This window comes from Capricornis sumatraensis, chromosome 10 (genome assembly GCF_032405125.1).
Source record: "Capricornis sumatraensis isolate serow.1 chromosome 10, serow.2, whole genome shotgun sequence".
NCBI lineage: Eukaryota > Metazoa > Chordata > Mammalia > Artiodactyla > Bovidae > Capricornis > Capricornis sumatraensis.
In genome coordinates, this window is record NC_091078.1 from 78,407,038 (window position 1) to 78,427,023 (window position 19,986).

Genomic DNA, 19,986 nt, shown 5'->3' on the forward strand with positions numbered 1-19,986 from the left:
ATTTGTCTGTCTGATTCTGAGACTGTCTTTGTTTTGGTTTGTTATTAGTGGACATAATTATTACCCTTTAGGATCACTCTCTGCTTCTCAGCTCACATTTTTTTTTAAGAAGTTAGATTTATTAAGACATAATTTACATATACACAGTTACCCTTTCCAATGTAGTTTGATGAGCTTTGATAGACATATATATGTGTATCTGTATATATATTATATATATAGTAAGTTTAATCATCATAGTCACAGATACCGAAAATTTCCACCACCCTGAAAAGTATCCTCAGACACTTATACAGTCTACCGTCTCCTTGACATCCAGCTCTGATTTCTGTCTCTGTGATTTTCCTATTTGTAGGTTAATAGATGATAGAATCACAGAGTATACAGACTTCTGAGTTGGCTTCTTTGACTCACGTAACACACCTAGGATTCATCCATGTTGTTGAGTGTCAGTGATTCATTCATTTTTATTGTTCAGTAATAGTATTGAGTTCTATGGATATACCACAGTTTGCTTATCTGATCACCAGGTAATGGACATTTGGGATGTTTGCACTTGTTGACTATTATGAAAGAAAGCTGCTATTGCCATTCATATATAAGTCTTTGTATAAAAATATGATTTCATTCCTCTACTGAGGAATTAGATTGCTGAGTTGTATGGTAATTGCATGCTTATCTTTGTGATCAACTGTGAGCTTGCTTCCCATAGTGACTATACCATTTTGCGTTCCCACCAATAATGTATGAGATTTCTAGTTGGTCCTCATTCTTACCAGCAGTTGGTTTTGTCACTTTTATGATTTTAGCCATTTTAGTAGATACTTAGCAGTATCTTACTGTAGTTTTAATTTGTGAAAGCTTCTCTGCTGGTGTTGTGAGTACTTTCATATGCTAAATTGTCTATTCATAAATTGTCTTTGATGAAATATCTCTTTAATGCTGTGCCTGTTGTTTGGTGAGAGAAGGTATTTATTTTCTTATTGAGTTGGAAGAGTTCTTTTTTGTATTCTAGATTAAAGACATTTATTAGATATGTTTTCCAAATTATATTTCCCAGCATGTATCTTATAATTTAATTCTTAAATGTATTTTTATAATTAATATGTTTTTAATTATCATGAAGTTCCCTTTATCTTGTGATTTCTGGCTTGGTATTTTGGTGTCAAATATGTATCTAAGAATCCACTGCTAAATCCAAGTTTATGAAGGTTTACTCCTCTGTTATCTTATAAAAGTTTTGGTTTTAGCTCTTATTGATTTATTTGATTTTAAATGCTATGAAAGTGCTGCACTCAATATGTCAGCAAATTTGGAAAACTCAGCAGTGGCCACAGGACTGGAAAAGGTCAGTTTTCATTCCAATCCCAAAGAAAGGCAATGCCAAAGAATGCTCAAACTATTGCATAATTGCACTCATCTCACACGTTAGTAAAATAGTGCTCAAAATTCTCCAAGCCAGGCTTCAACAGTATGTGAACCGTGAACTCCCAGATGTTCAAGCTAGTTTTAGAAAAGGCAGAGGAACCAGAGATCAAATTGCCAACATCTGCTGGATCATGGAAAAAGCAAGAGAGTTCCAGAAAAACATCTATTTCTGCTTCATTGACTATACTGAAGCCTTTGACTGTGTGGATCACAATAAACTGTGGAAAATTCTGAAAGAGATGGGAGTACCAGCCCACCTGCCTTGCCTCTTGAGAAACCTATATGCAGATCAGGAAGCAACAGTTAGAACTGGAACAATAGACTGGTTCCAAATCGGGAAAGGAGTACATCAAGGCTGTATATTGTCACCCTGCTTATTTAACTTCTATGCAAAGTACATCATGAGAAACACTGGACTGGATGAAGTGCAAGCTGGAATTAAGATTGCCGGGAGAAATATCAATAACCTCAGATATGCAGATGACACCACCCTTATGGCAGAAAGTGAAGAAGAACTAAAGAGCCTCTTGATGAAAGTGAAAGAGGAGAGGGAAAAAGTTGGCTTAAAGCTCAACATTCAGAAAACGAAGATCATGGCATCCGGTCCCATCACTTCATGGCAAATAGATGAGGAAACAGTGGAAACAGTGGCTGACTTTATTTTCTTGGGCTCCAAAATCACTGCAAATGGTGACTGCAGCCAAGAAATTAAAAGATACTTACTCCTTGGAAGGAAAGTTGTGACCAACCTAGATAGCATATTAAAAAGCAGAGCCATTACTTTGCCAACAAAGGTCTGTTTAGTCAAGGCTATGGTTTTTCCAGTGGTCATGTATGGATGTGCGAGTTGGACTATAAAGAAAGCTGAGCACCGAAGAACTGATGCTTTTGAACTGTGGTGTTGGAGAAGACTCTTGAGAGTCCTTGGACTGCAAGGAGATTCAACCAGTCCATCCTAAAGGAAATCAGTCCTGAATATTCATTGGAAGAATTGATGCTGAAGCTGAAACTCCAAATCTTTGGCCACCTGATGCGACGAACTGACTCATTTGAAAAGACCCTGATGCTGGGAAAGGTTGATGGCAGGAGAAGAAGGTGATGACAGAGGGTGAGATGGTTGGATGGCATTACTGACTCAGTGGACATGAGTTTGAGTAATTCCGGAAGTTGGTGATGGACAAGGAGGCCTGGCATGCTGCAGTCCATAGGGTTGCAAAGAGTTGGATACGACAGAGTGACTGAACTGAACTGAATAGTTCTAAATTAATTGAGACATATTATATGGCACATAGTATGGTCTTTTCCGATTAACTTACTGTATGGGTCCAAAATAACGTATTTCCTGTTGTTGAGTAGAGTGTTCTTTAAATCTTGTCAAATTGGTTGATAGTGCTGTTTTGATTTTCTGTGTCGCTGTTGACTTCATCTTGTTATTGTAATAGTTGCTGAGAGAAGGGGATGAAATCCCCCCTTCCTCCTCTCTCTTTTCTTTTGAAGTCATGCTACTACTGTTAGTACTTGTAGGTCTTTGTTTGTCCCTTGAGTTAAGTCTTTGTCTGTTCCTTGTGTTAAATCTTTGTCCTCTAGTTTTATTTTTCCTATTTGTTTATTTTGCTCATTTTCTTGTTGGAACCTTTCTGTCAGTGTTGTACCTCCTTGTAGAAGAGTGGAATCTCTGAGTACGTACAGGACTTGGTGATCAGTGGACTTTGGTTTTGAGTGTATGGGTGTTCAGGCAGGCCTCCTTCTTTGAGCGCCATGCCTTGAAGGACCTTGAGGTCCTTGCAAGTGAAGTGGTTGCATCGTCTTCTCCTGTCCCAATCAGTCACTTCTAATCTACCTGCTTTCCATCTCCCAAAACACAATGAAATGTTTCTCACTTGTTTGATGTGTTAACTTTTATTTTTTGTTCTTGTGAGTTTGACTCCTTTGTCTTCCTCAACTATAGTAATGGTTGCATCTCTGGAAGGAGAAAACACTGACCTAAGTGGTTAATTTACCATTTTCAACTGGAACTTAAAAAATTAAAACATTTACTGAAAACTGGTTCTGCTAAGTTGCTGTTCAGAAAAGGTTCATGGTGGCATGTCAGGTTCAGAATGCTATTTTAATTCTGGGCTTAGATAGTTAGTGACATGTATAATATGACAACAAAAATAATGCTTATAAGAGGGTTTAACAACTAAAAATTGTTTAGTTTTTGTTAAAAAAATCATTATGCAGTATTTCTGTTCTAGTCTATTTTAGCTAGAAGTAAAATGGATCAAAATTTTCTAAGAGAAAATGTGAAAAAAATAATATATTTTTTATGTTTGAAATGTACAAGTGGAAGCTTATTGCCAGTTTGTACATGCATATAGATTTATTCACTTTTGTCTACTGAGATGGTTCTGCATATAAATTTAGTAGAACGATTAAGAAATCTATCCAACTGTGCAAGAAATGTTGTTGAAATCACAGATACAGATATTGAAAGGACTTGCAGGGACTAAAACAAGTCCTTTTGTTTATTTTTATCTTTTAACTCTCTGTTTGGCTTTATTCTGACATTAGCATACACATACACACACATACTAGTTGTGTAACAGGTTCTTTGAAACTGAAGTCAGCAGTTACACTTATTTTTTTTTCTTTCTTGCACTTACTTCTGATTTACATTGGAGTGCTAGGAATGGGGAGGAGTGTGTCTGGGGCGGGGAGGGAAGGTGCCAGTAAATCCTAACGTCAGTTCTCTACTTCATCAGCTACCGCTATGGGAGAGGCGTCTTGCAGTCTTTTCCATGTCTCTGCAATCATGTTCCTCTTTCGGAAGAAAACGGCTCAATCTGATCATCTGAGCATGGGGAGCCACTTTATTTGATTTCCCGTCCTCCAGTGGGGCCTGCTGAATTTAAAACCTTTGAAGGTACGAGGCAGTGATGAAACCAGGAACCAGAGACACGGAAACTGGAGCACCCAGTATGTAGTCCAGTGCAGTGGGGATAGGAGTTGTGACTCACGCTTGAAGATGCCCTAAATTTGGCAGCAGCTGGCTTATAATGGGAGAGTCAAGGGTTTAAGGAAGCACTGAAGGAATATTTCTTAGGAAATAAAGGAATTAATGCACCAGGTGAGGGCTTCCCTGGTGACTCAGCTGATAAAGAATCTGCCTGCAATGCTGGAGGCCTGGGTTTTATCCCTGGATTGGGAATATCCCCTGGAGAAGGAAATGGCAACCCATTCCAGTATTCTTGCCTGGGAAATCCCATGGACACAGGAGCCTGTAGCCCTGGACACAGGGCTACAGTTCACAGACTCACAAGAGTCGGACATGACTGAGCAACAAAACCACCACCACATACCAGGTGGGAAAAAATTAAAACAGAGGTTGCTATTTCAAATCTTTAATAATTATCAGTTGAGTGAGGGGAGCGTTATTAGGGGGATGTTTTGCTAACAGAAGGCATTTACTTTTTCCTTGTTCTGAGAAGCATAATTTTTTTTTAATGATTTGAATTCAGTTCTTTGCATTCTTCCTAGATCATCCCAGTTTAACAGTTATTTAAGTAGTCCGTCATAATTACAGCAGTGATGTTACTGTCACGTGTGGGTGTGTGAGTCACTCGGTCGTGTCCGACTCTTTGTGACCCCATGCACTGTAGCCCACCAGGCTCCTCTGTCCGTGGGATTCTCCAGGCAAGGTTACTGTTAATTAGCAGTAAAAACTTACTGTTTTACTGTTAATAACTTACTGTTATTAGCAGTAAAAACTTTATTGAAGTTGAACATTGAACAATGTTGTGTTAGTTTCTGCTGCATAGAAAAGGTACTCAGCTATCCATATACATATTCTTTTTCATATTCCTTTCCATGTAATTTATCAGAGGATATTGAATATAGTTCCCTGTGCTATACAGTAGGACCTTATTGTCATATTCATCCTGAGTATACTAGTTTGTGCCTCATACTTCCATATGTATTGAACACTTACCACTTCACCTGTATTACTGTTTATCCTCAACCCACCCTCTGAAGGTTTATTATTTTGCAGACATGGAAATGGAGGCAAACAGGAATGAAGTTACTTGTTGAAAACCTCCCAGAAGTAGAGAGATGGCAAGCTAGCTGTTGAAACAGAGGTACCTGGAGTCTTTAAAGACTGGAATGACTTTGAGTTCTTTCTTGCAATGTTAGCTTCTCCCGCCCCCAACTTATTATTTGGAAACTCCTCAAATCTAGAGAAAGGTTAAATGAAAAGTATATCTTCATATCCCTTATGAGGCATTGCAGGCAGATTGTTTACCATCTGAGCCACCACGGAAGCCCCCCTATCATATTAGAACTGCCAATTACACACTCCTATGCCTCTGATGCTGGGAGGGATAGGGGGCAGGAGGAGAAGGGGACAACAGAGAATGAGATGGCTGGATGGCATCACTGACTCGATGGACGTGAGTCTGAGTGAACTCTGGGAGTTGGTGATGAACAGGGAGGCCTGGCGTGCTGCGATTCATGGGGTCGCAAAGAGTTGGACACGACTGAGCGACTGAACTGAATTGAACTGATGCCTGTGTAGGTATTCCTTTTTTTTTAAAATTGTTTGAAAGTAACTGACAAACTGCATATATTTTCCAAGAATAAGACCATTCTCCAAAACAATTTACTACTGTAACAAACTATGTCACTATAAACTAAAGCAAATAATGAATTGGGCTTAAATCTCCAATTTACCACACAGACACACACACTTTTTCAGAATCACAAATGATCCCAAACAATGTATTTTGCCCAGTCGTGTTAGTGCTGTGATACCTCTTGATGTGAAGCTCATCACCTTCTTGCAGTCCATGAAATGAGAATGAGTAAGTGATTATGTATGAGTCATCTCAGGCTGCCATAACATATTAGAGTCATCTCAGGCTGCCATAACATATTAGCACAGACTGGGTGGTATAAACAATAGAAATTTATTTTCTCATAGTTCTTGAAGTTAGAAGTCCAAGATCAAGGTGTCAGCACATTCATCTTCCGGTGTGATCTCTTCCTGGCTTGCAGACTCCCCTCTTCTCACCGTGTCCTCGCACAGCCTGTTCTGTGTGCGTGTGCAGAGGGGCCAGGTCTCTGGTATCTCTTCCTTTTCTTATAAGAACACCAGTCCTCTTGGGTTGGGGCTCTGCCCTTAAGACCTCATTTAACCTGAATACCTGCCCAAAGGCCCTATCTCCAAATACTGTCATATGGGGATTCAGCATACAGATTTTTGTGGGAAGAGGGCATAATTCAGTCTATGACAGATGCCTTGAAGGAATACTTCTGAAATATAGGAAGATTCAGTCACTCATTCGTGTCTGACTCTTTGCGATCCCAGGACTACAGCATGCCAGGCCTCCCTGTCCATCACCAACTCCTGGAGTTCATCCAAACCCATGTCCATTGAGTCAGTGATGCCATCCAACCATATCATCATCTGTCATCCCTTTCTTCTCCACCTTCAATCTTTCCCAGCATCTTTGCCAATGAGTCAGTTCTTCACATCAGGTGGCCAAAGTATTGGAGTTTCAGCTTTAACATCAGTCCTTCCAATGAACACTCAGGACTGATCTCCTTTAGGATGGACTGGTTGGATCTCCTTGCTGTCCAAGGGACTCTCAAGAGTCTTCTCCAACACCACAGTTCAAAAACATTAATTTCTCGGTGCTCAGCTTTCTTTATAGTCCAACTCTCACGTCCATACTTGACCACTGGAAAAGGCGCATCTCAGTGTAACATATGAAAGTATATGTTACTAATTAAAGACAGCTTTTATATTATATAATAATTAATCTGGAACTTTTAGTTTGTATATATAAATAATCAGAAATACTACATGTGAAATATATAGTCATCTAATATTGAGATCCTCTCGAGCGCTTATTCTATGCTGCTTATTGTCTTCCCTGTATATGTGTCTTCTAGTTGATGGTATTTTTAACAAAGAATGGCAAAGAGATAGTGCCCTTGATTAAGTGTGGAGGGAAAGTCTTTAGAATACGTGTGTTGTTGAGTAGTGAAAGAAGAAAATTTTTGGTAAGATGAATTAAACTTGCTGAGTATGGGAAGTTTGTAGATACTCTAAAAACTAAGGAAAGCCACTGAGTTGTGTTGAGTTAGAACATATTATTCTTTTGACTTTTAATCTGTTATTGAAAATTATATTTATAATATCTATTATAATAGGATAGTAATAATTTTCTCCCCAAAAATGGTATTGCATTTTTTGAGTACAGGAAGAAGGTCTTGAGGGGGGAAAGAGCAAGTAGGTGGGATATAATTCTTAGACTGGATTAGATACGACTTTATACCTTGAAAAGTTGTTACATATTGTAATGTGTAATTTTTAATTTTATTATTGCCTTCTGCTGTATGATGATAAATGTCTACGAAACCATTCAGGAGCTTCCCTCGTTTCTCTATGAACTTCTCTTTAGCCCTTTGGCAGTTCAGTCAGTCTCTCTTTTTTAAGAATATATTTATTTGTTTGTGCCGGGTCTTAGCTGTGGCACATGGATCTTTAGTTGTAGCATGCGAACTCTTAGTTGTGGGATCTAGTTCCCTGATGAGGGACTGAGGATCGAACCCTGGCCCCCTGCGTTGCGAGCACAGAGTCTGAAACACTGGGCCACCAGGGACGTCCCAGCCACTCTCTTCTGAGAAGTCTTTCCAGGTGACTTTCTCCTCTTGACTTAAATCTGCTGTATTCTCAGTAAAATGGCTTTGAGTAGTATTCAGGCAGCTATTCTGTTCATGCCACTGGCAATGGCTGTATGAGATTCTTCAGCATTTGTAATACTCGCGTCATGGGATGGTTTGGACCATCGCCAAGAGGCTGCCCTGAGACTTGACGGTACAGTTCCTGCTGTTGAGCGGGGGCTAGATTTGTGTGACCAGGCATACTTTTTTACCTGATGATGTCAGTGAATAGTCATATAGCAGTGAACACAGGTTCCATATAGAATATCTGGCACAATGGTGACACCCAGAAAACTGGGATAAGGAGGGTTATAAGTGAGCTCTGTGTGCTTCTATCAAATGCCCACCTCTTCACATAGGTTGCGCCCATAACCTCCTACCTGCTCAGATGTCTCTATAGCAGTTTTCTGTATCCAGTTTTCTCCAATAAAACCTAGGAAGCATATTGGAAAGCAGAGACATTACTTTGCCAACAAAGGTCCATCTAGTCAAGGCTGTGGTTTTTCCAGTAGTCATGTATGGATGTGAGAGTTGGACTATAAAGAAAGCTGAGCGCCAAAGAATTGATGCTTTTGAATTGTGGTGTTGGAGAACTCGAGAGTCCCTTGGACTGCAAGGAGATCCAACCAGTGCATCCTAAATGAGATCAGTCCTGAGTATTCATTGGAAGGACTGATGTTGAAGCTGAAACTCTAATACTTTGGCCACCTGATGCGAAGAGCTGGTTTATTTGAAGAGACCCCGATGCTGGAAAAGATTGAAGGTGGGAGAGGAAGGGGATGACAGAGGATGAATCGGCATCACCGATTCAATGGAAATGAATTTGGGTAAACTCCAGTAGTTGGTGATGGACAGGGAGGCCTGGTGTACTGCAGTCCATGGGGTCGCAAAGAATTGGACACGACTGAGTGACTGAACTGAGCTGATATATGTTTGCTATAAACTCTCCTACCTAAAAATTGCTAACATCTGTATACCATATGCATTCTTATTTTTCTTCTGCCTTTCACAGCACAATTTCTAGCTGTAATTATTGTTTCCAATTTCTCACTTTACATGTTTTCTTGAAACCTGTTCCAATCGTGATTTGCCTCCACTGTTCTTCTGATACTTTTCTTGCGAACGCCACCAGTGGCTTTAACACTGTAATGTCCAGGGGTCCTCATCTTACTTCAGTGCACAGCAGCATTTAACACGATCACTCCCTTATCTTTGAAACCTTTGTCCCCTGGGGCTGCCAGGATACCCCTCATTCATCCTTGGTTCTCGTTTTAGGCCGCTGGTCACTCCTTTTCTTCCAAATGTGTACCATTAAAGTGAGCCTTAAAAAAAAATTCTTGAGGTCCAATTACTTCCTTGGGGATTTGACCCAGTCTGACGACTTTAAATACCATCCACATATTCTAATGATGGACAGACTTAAGCCAACCTTCTCTCTTAATTTTCAGACTCAAGTCTCACACCTAACCACCTAGTTGATGTTCCTCAGTTAGGTATCTAACCAGCAACCTAAAACCAAGTAAGCTCCTGGTTTGCTCTCATTTCTTGGCGGATCATCGCCACCCTTCTTGTTGTTCAAGGGAGCAGCGTCAGAGTCTGCTTTGACGCCTCTCTTCCGCTCACACCGTACGTGTAACCCCTCAGCACATCCCATCACCTCTGCCTTCTAACTGTATCCAAATCCCCACCTTTCATCACCAATGCTGCCCCCTGCTCCACGCCATCGCCACCTCTCGCTGGACTATGGTGACAGGAGCTGCGTCCCTGCTTCCAGCCTTGCTCCTCTTCAGTCTGTGCTCATCACAGGAGAGCCCTTGCAGAGGTTTGTCATAGCAGGTCACTCCAAGTTCACACTTCCCAGGGGCTCTGAGTCATATTGTAAGTAAAGCCCAAGCCCCCACTGTGACCCACGAGGTGCTGGGGAAGCTGCCCACTCAGTCTGCATTATCTCTCACGCGGCACCAGGTGTCAGGGCCTCTTGCCCTCAGATATCTGCAAGTGTTCGTCTCTCATCTACTGCGATGTCACACTGACATGTTAGGTTCTTGGGCCCCCCCTATTTTAAATTCCATCTCTGCTGCTTTGTGTTGCTTTCATCACCAGAATCTGAGAGGTCCTTGTCCTGTCTTGGTCAGTGTTATGTTTCCATGTGTCTGGCACAGAGCAAGTGTTCAACAAACAGTTATTGAATAAATGTGTAAACAAAAACCCAAAGTCATTTATTCAACATCTATGGTGTTTGAAGTAGCTCATGATATCATTAAGCACTTTAATTGAAATTCAGAACCATCGTGTGTGATAGATAAGACTAGCTCTGTATTCAGAAAAATGAGGTTGAATTACTGAGTTGAATTCCCCAAGTCTGGAAGCTGGCATTGCAGCTCAGTAATTCTGACTCCAAGTCCAGTGCTCTCTCCTTGGTTACCTTCAGGGAAGAAGTCCGTTTCCACCTTGGGAGAATCATCAGATACTGCCATTTGTTATCTCTACTTGCTGAGGCCAGAAGCATCTCTCTTCTTTACTACTGTCTGCTCAACCCCAGTGGAGGCCTGGAGCATAGCAGGAGCCCAGGGGATACTTGTCTGCACAACGAAGTTATGACTTTTGTCCAGCTGATGGTCCCGTGGCTACCATAGTCTTAATGTCCATAGTGTCATGTATCTCGTTTTGACAGAGAGCCAAGTTGGGGCCAGGACTGGGGAAGAAAGTTGAGAGTTTAGATGGGAAGCACAACTAGGCGTAGTGAGCTTGTCTCCCAAAGGCAAGTGGCGCGCCACGGCCTCATTCTGTGCTTTCATTTCATGAAGTCTTGTTTTCAGCCTTCTGTTTGCTGTGTTCCACTCCCATGGAGGGGGAGGCCGAGAATACTGTAGAGAAAACCCTGCTCAAATCAAAGAAACACTTGCTAAGATCACTGGAGTGTGACGCTTCCCTCTGAGGGTGTATTTTCCTGTGCTGGGCTGGAGGAGGAAGTGGGGAAAGGATTTAAACAAAAGCAAAAGGATGTGAGGGAAATAACAGTATCAGGAAACTCACCCTAATCGGACGCCTTCTGTCTCTCCATCAGCTTTTAGTTAGCTTCAGCCAATCAAAGTAGAACTTTTATTGCAAATGAGGTTTTGTATTTTATCCCTTTTATCCTGGGAAGACCCTGACTGCACTGGGACAAATATGTATTTATTTACCCTGCTGTCAACTTTTCTTAAAAACATATTTAATAAGAAAAACAGATATATATTTAAGCATATAACGTTAATCTATCCTCTGTAGCAATCCCAAAGCAATGAATTTTTGTCGTAAGGATTGTCATAACTCTTTTAATGGTATATACATAAATTATTCAGGTGAGTGAGAAGCCAGGCATATTAGATTTTACAATTCCGCCAGTATGTTATGTCACCTTTTGGGAAAAGAACGTATACAACCTGATTGCAAATTCAGAAGTGTGGAAAGCAATAAGAAGGTGAGATGATTTGAGAGAGTAGCACTGAAATGTATATATTACCATATGTAAAATATATAGCCCGTGGGAATTTGCTGTATAACACAGGGAGCCCAAAGGCTGTGCTCTGTGACAACCTAGAGGGGCGGGATGGGGTGGGAGGTTTTAGAAGGAGGGGACGTATGTATACCTATGGCTGATTCATGTTGATATGTGGCAGAAGCTATCACAATATTGCAAAGTAATTATCCTCCAATTAAAAAAAAGTAAAATTAAAAATAAATAATTTTTCAAGTTTCCCCAGTTTAAAGATATGCCTCTAAGAGCACTAAGAATAGTGTCTGGCACATAGTACACTGTATGAAACTGTTGGTTAAATAAATAGAAATAATACACTTCCATCCACCTATCCAGAGAAGAAGCTTGGAAGGGAAATGGCTCAGAAACTGACAAGGATTAATGGCGTAAAAAGGATAGTGATTTTCTTTTCTTCCCCCTTCTTTGGCCAGTTTCTGTCCAGTGAACCTGGCTCCACTTCTGTGTAACTCATTTGTCCATCCTCCACTCCACACCTTGAAGCTCTAAAGTAAACCTCACATGAGAAATTTCAGCACAACTTCTCACTTACTGCATAGCCCTTATGTTATTATATGTATGTTGCTGTAGTTTTCAAGACAGTTCCCCTAGCAAAATGTTCCTTGCTGTTTAAGAGAGAAAATGCATCTTTGTTTTAAGTGAATTTATCTGAAGTGGCCAATTCCTGGTACTAAGCTTACTGAACAAGGCATCCCTCTTCTACGTCTTCATAGAGAACTAAGCCGCTAGTTTCTTGTCTGCTTCCTACTCTCATCGTTTTCCTGTCTAGCAACACTAAACTTCATAGATAGATGTATGATGTTTATGATGGTTACATTTATATGTCAGCTTGACTGGTGGGGTGCCTGGTCAAACATTATTCTGGGTGTTTCTGTGAGAGTGTTTTGGATAAGATGATCATTTGAATTTATAGGTTAATCTTTATTTTTTATTTTTTTAAATGCCCTGATTTTATTATTATTATTTTTATTTTACTTTACATTACTGTATTGGTTTTGCCATACATCAACATGAATCCGCCACGGGTGTACATGTGTTCCCAATCCTGAACCCCCCTTCTTCCTCCCTCCCCATACCATCCCTCTGGGTCACCTCAGTGCACCAGCCCCCAGCATCCTGTATCCTGCATCGAACGTGGACTGGCGATTCGTTTCTTATATGATATTATACATGTTTCAATGCCATTCTCCCAAATCATCCCACCTTTTCCCTCTCCCACAGAGTCCAAAAGACTGTTTGATACATCTGTGTCTCTTTTGCTGTCTCGCATACAGGGTTATCATTACCATCTTTCTAAATTCCATATATATGTGTTAGTATACTGTATTGGTGTTTTTCTTTCTGGCTTACTTCACTCTGTATAATCGGCTCCAGTTTCATCCACCTCATTAGACCTGATTCAAATGTATTCTTTTTAATGGCTGAGTAATACTCCATTGTGTATATGTACCACAGCTTTCTTATCCATTCATCTGCTGATGGACATCTAGGTTGCTTCCATGTCCTGGCTATTATAAACAGTGCTGCGATGAACATTGGGGTACAAGTGTCTCTTTCAATTCTGGTTTCCTCGGTGTGTATGCCCAGCAGTGAGATTGCTGGGTCATATGGCAGTTCTATTTCCAGTTTTTTAAGGAATCTCCACACTGTTCTCCATAGTGGCTGTACTAGTTTGCATTCCCACCAACAGTGTAAGAGGGTTCCCTTTTCTCCACACCCTCTTCAGCATTTATTGCTTGTAGACTTCTGGATCGCAGCCATTCCGACTGGTGTGAAATGGTACCTCATTGTGGTTTTGATTTGCATTTCTCTGATAATGAGTGATGCTGAGCATCTTTTCATGTGTTTATTAGTTGACCTCCCCAAAATGAGTGGGCCTCATCCAATCAATTGAAGGCCTAAATAGAGCAAAAAGCGGTATGTTCCTCTTGAATAAGAGAGATTTCTTCCAAACTTTTTAGACGCTAACTAAAACACGCACTTCCTGGGTCTTGAGTTTGTCCACCTTTGGACTAGAATGACACTGTGGCTCTCCTGCTTCTCCAGCTTGCTGATTCACCCTGTAGATCTTGGGAATTGCCAGCTTCCATAATCACTTGAGCCAGTTCCTTAGGATAAATCTCTTTCTGTGTATATACAACCTGCTGTAGCATTCTTGCCTGGAAAATCTCATGGACAGAGGAGCCTGGCCAGCTACAGGCCATGGGGTCACAAAAAGTCACACACAACTAACTAACTGAACATACATACAGTAAAATATTAGCTATCATAGCTATTGCATTATCCACCATCCTGTGACATCGTAGACACTATATAGGTTTGAATCTCTCCTCTTTCCATTCTCTAGTTGTGTTAATGTGGGCAAATTAATTTCTGGATATTTTGTTAAATGTAAAATAGAAATGAAAATAGTACCTACATCATAGCATCTTTAAAGACTACATGGGACAATATTTATAGGAAGTTTAGAACAGTGCTTGCAACCTGCCATAGTTCATCAAGTCAAGAATGCTGTCGGTTGTGAAATACACTGCTATTTTGTGTATTTCAAAGAAGGGAAAGCAATGCCAATTATAATGGTAAGATGCTATCAGTTGTGACATCTCCTGACACGTTAAAAGATGAAAAAAAATGTTTCTAAAAATCAATAAAGTACCAGAGTTGGTGCTATATAAGTGAATAAAATCTACACCAGGCAAGCTGATTATTCAGACAAGACTGAATAGAAAAAAAAAAAAATCTATTTGCATTTGTGGATGGTCATCTAAATAGCAACAAACTCTCAGCAAACTATAATATTAATGAATGTTCACATCACTTCTTGGCTAATCTAGGAAGTTACTAAAGCATATTTCTTTTATTTTCTTAATGGGGTATACAGCTGCTTTCATTATAGACTCTCTATGGTCATTTAAAGTCTAATTAAGGCATGATGGCTGTTATAGACTTCCCCCACCAAATTCATATGTTGAAGCCCTGAGCCCCAAATGCAGCTGTGTTTGGAGACAGGGTCTATGAGGAGGCGATAAAAGTTAAATGAAGTCATAGGGTGGGCCCTAATTTAACAGGGCTGGTGTCCTTAGAGAAAAGAGGAAGCGATGCTAGAGCGTGCTATCTCTGCCACGTGAGGACACGGTAAGAAGGAGGGGGACTTCCCTGCGGTCCACTGGCTGTGACTCTAACCTCCCAGTTCAGGGGGGTCAGGTGAACTAAGAGCCTGCCCACATGCTGTGCAGCCAAAAAACTAAAGGAAATTAATTAAAATAAAAAGCAACAGGCTGTCTAAAGCCAGGGAAAGAACTCTTACCAGGAATTGAATTGGCCAGCACCTTGGTCTTGGGTGTCTAGCTTTCAGAACTCTGAGACACAAAGTCTGTTTGGAGGCCACCCAGTCTGGGTTAGTGTGTCGCGGCAGCTGATGGGGAGGGTGGCCACTGGGAGAGGACTGGCCCCCCTCTCCGCCGGCCCCCAGTCATTGCCTGTCTGGGATTGTTTGACCCGAAGGCGCTTATGTGCAATTGGAAACCAGAGAAAGACTCTCCCGTGAACTCTCCCCGTCCTCACTTCTCTGCTCATATGGTGTTGAAGTTCCATGCTACTTTACCGACACTGTAATTACTCTTTATTTTTTATTTATGTACTTTCTTACAATCACAACTACCTATGGGAAATAAACACTCTTCTTGTGAACATTTAATTAGGTTTATAGTTTTAATTATATCTTTCATATTTATGTGTTCTTGTGTTGTGGATTGAAAGCTGTCTCTCATGTTGGCGGTTTGAGTCTCTGGGTCCTGGTTCCACTTTTATATATTTTACAAATGAAACTTTGCCTTAGTGTTTGTTCTCACCATTATTTGGATTTTGTTTTTCCCCATTTAAGATGGTATGATAGGGAAGGGCCAGAAAATCATTCAGCATGATACAGAGATTATTTTGTAGAAGGCCCGTCTGTATGGACTGAAAATCTGAAATCCGGAATTTTTTAAATGAGTTTTGTTATTCGAAGCATATTCGCCAAACAACAGAGACCGAGGAAAACATTCACCCATGGGACTCCTTGGGGAAACCTGTTTTAATGAGTAGATGAGATTTCTTGTAATTCACAGAACAATTTATATGTAAATGGAATCTGTGAAAACCGTGAGTTGGGTGCTCTGAGGGTACTCAAAAGCTTGCCTTTCATTAATAATTTCTTAACACTGCCTCTGTAATGTTGTTTGTATTGCTTTTTAAAAATTAGAGCAAAGCTAAGTCTTTCCATCCTAGTTATAACCAGAGTTAGTGTATTAGTTATCTATTACTCTGTAACAAATTAGCCCTGATCTTAGATGCTTGAAACAACGTACAGTTGACCCTTGAACAACACGGGCTTGAACTGTGCAGGTCCACTATCCTCTGATTTTCTTTAATAAATATGCACTATAGTGCCATATGGTTGGTTGGTTGGTTGGTGCCATATGGTGGTTGGTTGAATTCATGGATGTGTAACTGTAGGTAAGGAGCACCAACCATAAGTTACACTCAGATTTTCGATTGTCTGTGGGAGTTGGTACTTCTGACTCCTGCATTGTTCACAGGTCAGCTGTATATTATTTTACTCACTCCTGTGACTGGTGGCAGCAGACTTTAACTCGTGGCCACAAGGCCCTCAGAGCTGCACGCCCATGGCTTCCTCAAACCCCTGCTCCTGGTGTTTGCTGTCGGTATTGGCACACAGACCAGTGCTGGTGCAGCATCAGAGGAAATATACCTAGAAGCTCACGTACAGGGTTAGGGGCAAGAAGCTTCAGTTTCTTTATAAGGGCCGCTTATGCCATGGTTTCCCTAGAGTGTGATCCGAAGCGCACAGGAAGAGTGGCCACCTAATGTTGGAAGTGCCGTTTTACGACAGCAGGCTCTTGGTCATGCAGACCCACCCTGGTACCATGTGGGAAGGTCTGCACAAGTGTGTGGTCTAGGGGAGGCAGGGCTGACTGGGGATCACCTTAGATGGTGGTTGCCACAGCTGACATGACCTTGAACAGAATGATGGAGTCACTGAGTAGAGTCATTCCCTCAGGGTCACTCATGAGAATAGGTTCAGCTACTATTAACCTGGGCTTCCCTGGTGGCTCAGATGGTAAAGAATCCACCTGTAATGCAGGAGACCTGGGTTTGATCCCTGGATTGGGAAGATCCCCTGGAGGAGGGCATGGCAACCCACTCCAGTATTCTTGGCCTGGGGGAAATCCCACGGACAGAGAAGCCTGGTGGGCTACAGTCCACGGGGTCGCGAAGAGTCAGACACGACTGAGTGACTAAGCGCACACACATTATTAACCTAAGTTCTCTCTTTGCTCTGCACGCTCCTGATACTCTTCCAGTAAATCCTCTTTGAATTAAGTGAGCTCAGATCAGTTTCCGTTGTTATAACAGAAGAGTTCTAACTGGTAAAATGAACTCCAAAGTAAATTAAACCCAAACTACTTTTTGTTTGTTACAGGACTGTGGAAGTCAGGTTTCTCATTGTTGGTGTCAGGAGATACAAATAGAGAATTGTGGACAGAGCACTGAGAACCTGTGGTGCTAGGTTGGAATTGGAGATATTGGTGTGAACTTACGCTGTACACACACATGCACACACACACTCCTAGATCTATCTATCCTTTCAGCCCCAAATCACTCCCTGGTAGCAAGGAATAAACCTTTGTGCCAAGACCTTGGTTTCTAAATCTGATGCCCCACTAAGAACAATCAGGTCTCCTTTGAGAAAAATGATGACGGCAGGGAAAATAAAGGGTGAGTCTGGCACATCTTTGAGTCTCCATTTGAGCCAGAAAGTTAGTAAGAACTCAAAGAGTAATGGGGATATGTCAAAATGACAGAGCTGCCAGTGTGAAGGGTCTCCTCCTGTCTAGATCTGAGAGAATTTGAACATTAATATAGAATCAGTTATGCAACCATCGTGTTAATAACTGGTTCAGATAGAAATCATCGATGGATGCTAAAAATGGGTGAACGTTTGATGAAGAATGGGGTGTTGCCATTGTTTTAATATATCTCCCCTTAAAATGCATATTAATTACAAAGGGCAAAATAATACCTTTAGAGATGGAGAAACATGGTAGACACCACCTTAAGCATGTAATTAACAGTTACAGCACCGGTCGTGGAATAAATGGACGTTAAGTGCCTCCTGATAGGATGCACTGAGAACAGAGTCACTTCTAGGGTAATCTGCCAGAGTGCATTGCCTGACTCTCATCGGGAGGAAACATCAGACAAATCCAAAGTGAGGAACATTCTACACAATAACTGACTATATTCTTTAAAAATGTCAAAGTTGTGAAAGATAAAGCCTGAGGAATAGTTCTGCCAAAAGAAGACTAAAGAAAGGTGAATTGAATATAACGCAGGATCCTGCATTAGATCCTGAGGGAGAAGGAAAACTGCTCTGAAGGACAATCTTTGGGAAATTACTTCTGGCCACCTGATGTGAAGAACTGACTCATTACAAAAGACCCTGATGCTGGGAAAGATTGAAGGCAGGAGGAGAAGGGGACGACAGAGGATGAGATGGTTGGATGGCATCACCGACTCAATGGACGTGGGTTTGAGCAAGCTCCAGAAGTTGGTGATGGACAGGGAGGCCTGGCATGCTGCAGTCCATGGGGTCGCAAAGAGTCGGACACGACTGAGCAACTGAACTGAACTGAGGATTGTCAATTATGTAACAGCTTTATGTTAACATTCTTTTGTGAATTTGTTAATTATGTCAGAGAGTTAATTAATTATTCTTGGGAAATACACAGTACTTAGGGGTGAAGGAATGTCATGTCTTCAACTTATTCTTAAATGGCTCAGAAAAAAGATATGAAAGAAAGTGAATGATGAAGCAAGTGGGGTCACATGTTAATGATGAGGGTATCTTGGTGAAGGTCTTCTATCAGTTTGCTATTACTCCTCTGACAAATGACCATAAATTTAGTGGCTTGTTTCTATGAGAAGACTGGCGCACTTGGCTGGTTTCTCTGGGTTAAATTCAAGGCGTCAACAGGACAGCATTCCTTTATGGGGTCCTGAAGGAAGAATCTATTTGCAAGCACACCCATGTTTTTGGCAGATTTCAGCTCCTTGTAGTTGTAGGACTGAGGTCTCCATTTCCTTGGCTCTTGGCCCCTCTGTCTTCAAGCCAACAGTGATGCTTTTGAGCCCTCCTCAGATTTTCAACCTGCCTTCCCCTTCTGATTCTCTCTCTCTGCTTTGAAGGGCTCACATGATGACATTAGCTCCACATAGGTAACCGAGGATAATCCCCCTCTCTGAAACTCAACCAATTAATAATCTTAATTACAGCTGCAAAATCTCTCTGCCATGTAAATAACATAACATAGCCATGGGTATGATACCAGGGGACTAAAGGTCCCAGAAGCCAAATCTCTGTCTACTGCAGGTTCATAGGAGTTCATGCCACTATTCTTTTGTTACCTTTATCTAAGTTTAAGGTTACATCCAAACAAAAACGTTGCATAGATTCATGAATACAGTGCACGGAATTGGAAAGCTGTAGTTGTGGCGTCGTTGACCCTCTTGGTAGTTCCATTTCCTCCTAACAGTCCTGGGTCTCTTTTGTTCCCCTCTTATCCACCAGGTCACCAGCAAATCAAGCAAGGGACCTGTGAGGTGGTTGCAGTGCACAGGTGCTGTAACAAGAACCGCATAGAGGAGCGATCCCAGACGGTCAAGTGTTCTTGCTTCCCAGGACAGGTTGCTGGCACGACTCGGGCTCAGCCCTCTTGTGTTGAAGGTAAGACCTTTACAGTCAGTTTCCCTAATGTTGCCAAAGGACCTAACACTATAAGAACCTTCTTGCTTTATTGTCTTTGCAACTCCAAAGAAAAGTAGGCTGCACCTAGGTCAACTACGTCAGTGTCATTTAAAAAATGAACATAAAGGGACTTCCCTGGTGGTACAGTGGTTAAGAATCTGCCTGCCAGTGCAGGGGTCACAGGTTTGATTCCTGGCCTGGGAGGATTCCCTAGGACCCCCCAACTAAGCCCATGTGCCACCAACTACTGAGCCTGTGCTCTAGAGTGCATGCTCCACAGCCAGAAGCCGGTGTGCATTACAACTAGAAGAAGCCTGTGGTTAGAAATGAAGACCTAGTGTGGCGAAAAATAAATTAAATAAAAATAAGCATAAATATAACCCTACACATTTCTTGATGAGAAAGACATTAATGATGTCTCTCAAAAGGTACCAATGAGGAGTTCTCTTACTGGACAATGAGGAAGATATGGTTTGATTTCTTCTTGCCTGGCTGTCTCTTC

General features: G+C 41.4%; 1 protein-coding gene across 1 annotated transcript in view; it reads left to right on the plus strand.

Annotated features, from left to right (window-relative positions):
- TAFA4 (TAFA chemokine like family member 4) overlaps nucleotides 1–19,986 on the plus strand; it is a 120,103-nt gene that overhangs the window by 75,501 nt on the left and 24,616 nt on the right. Inside the window, exon 2 of the mRNA XM_068983114.1 lies at nucleotides 19,308–19,463. Within this exon, the coding sequence (XP_068839215.1) occupies nucleotides 19,308–19,463 (156 nt within the window). The remainder of the gene's footprint in view (nucleotides 1–19,307; nucleotides 19,464–19,986) is intronic.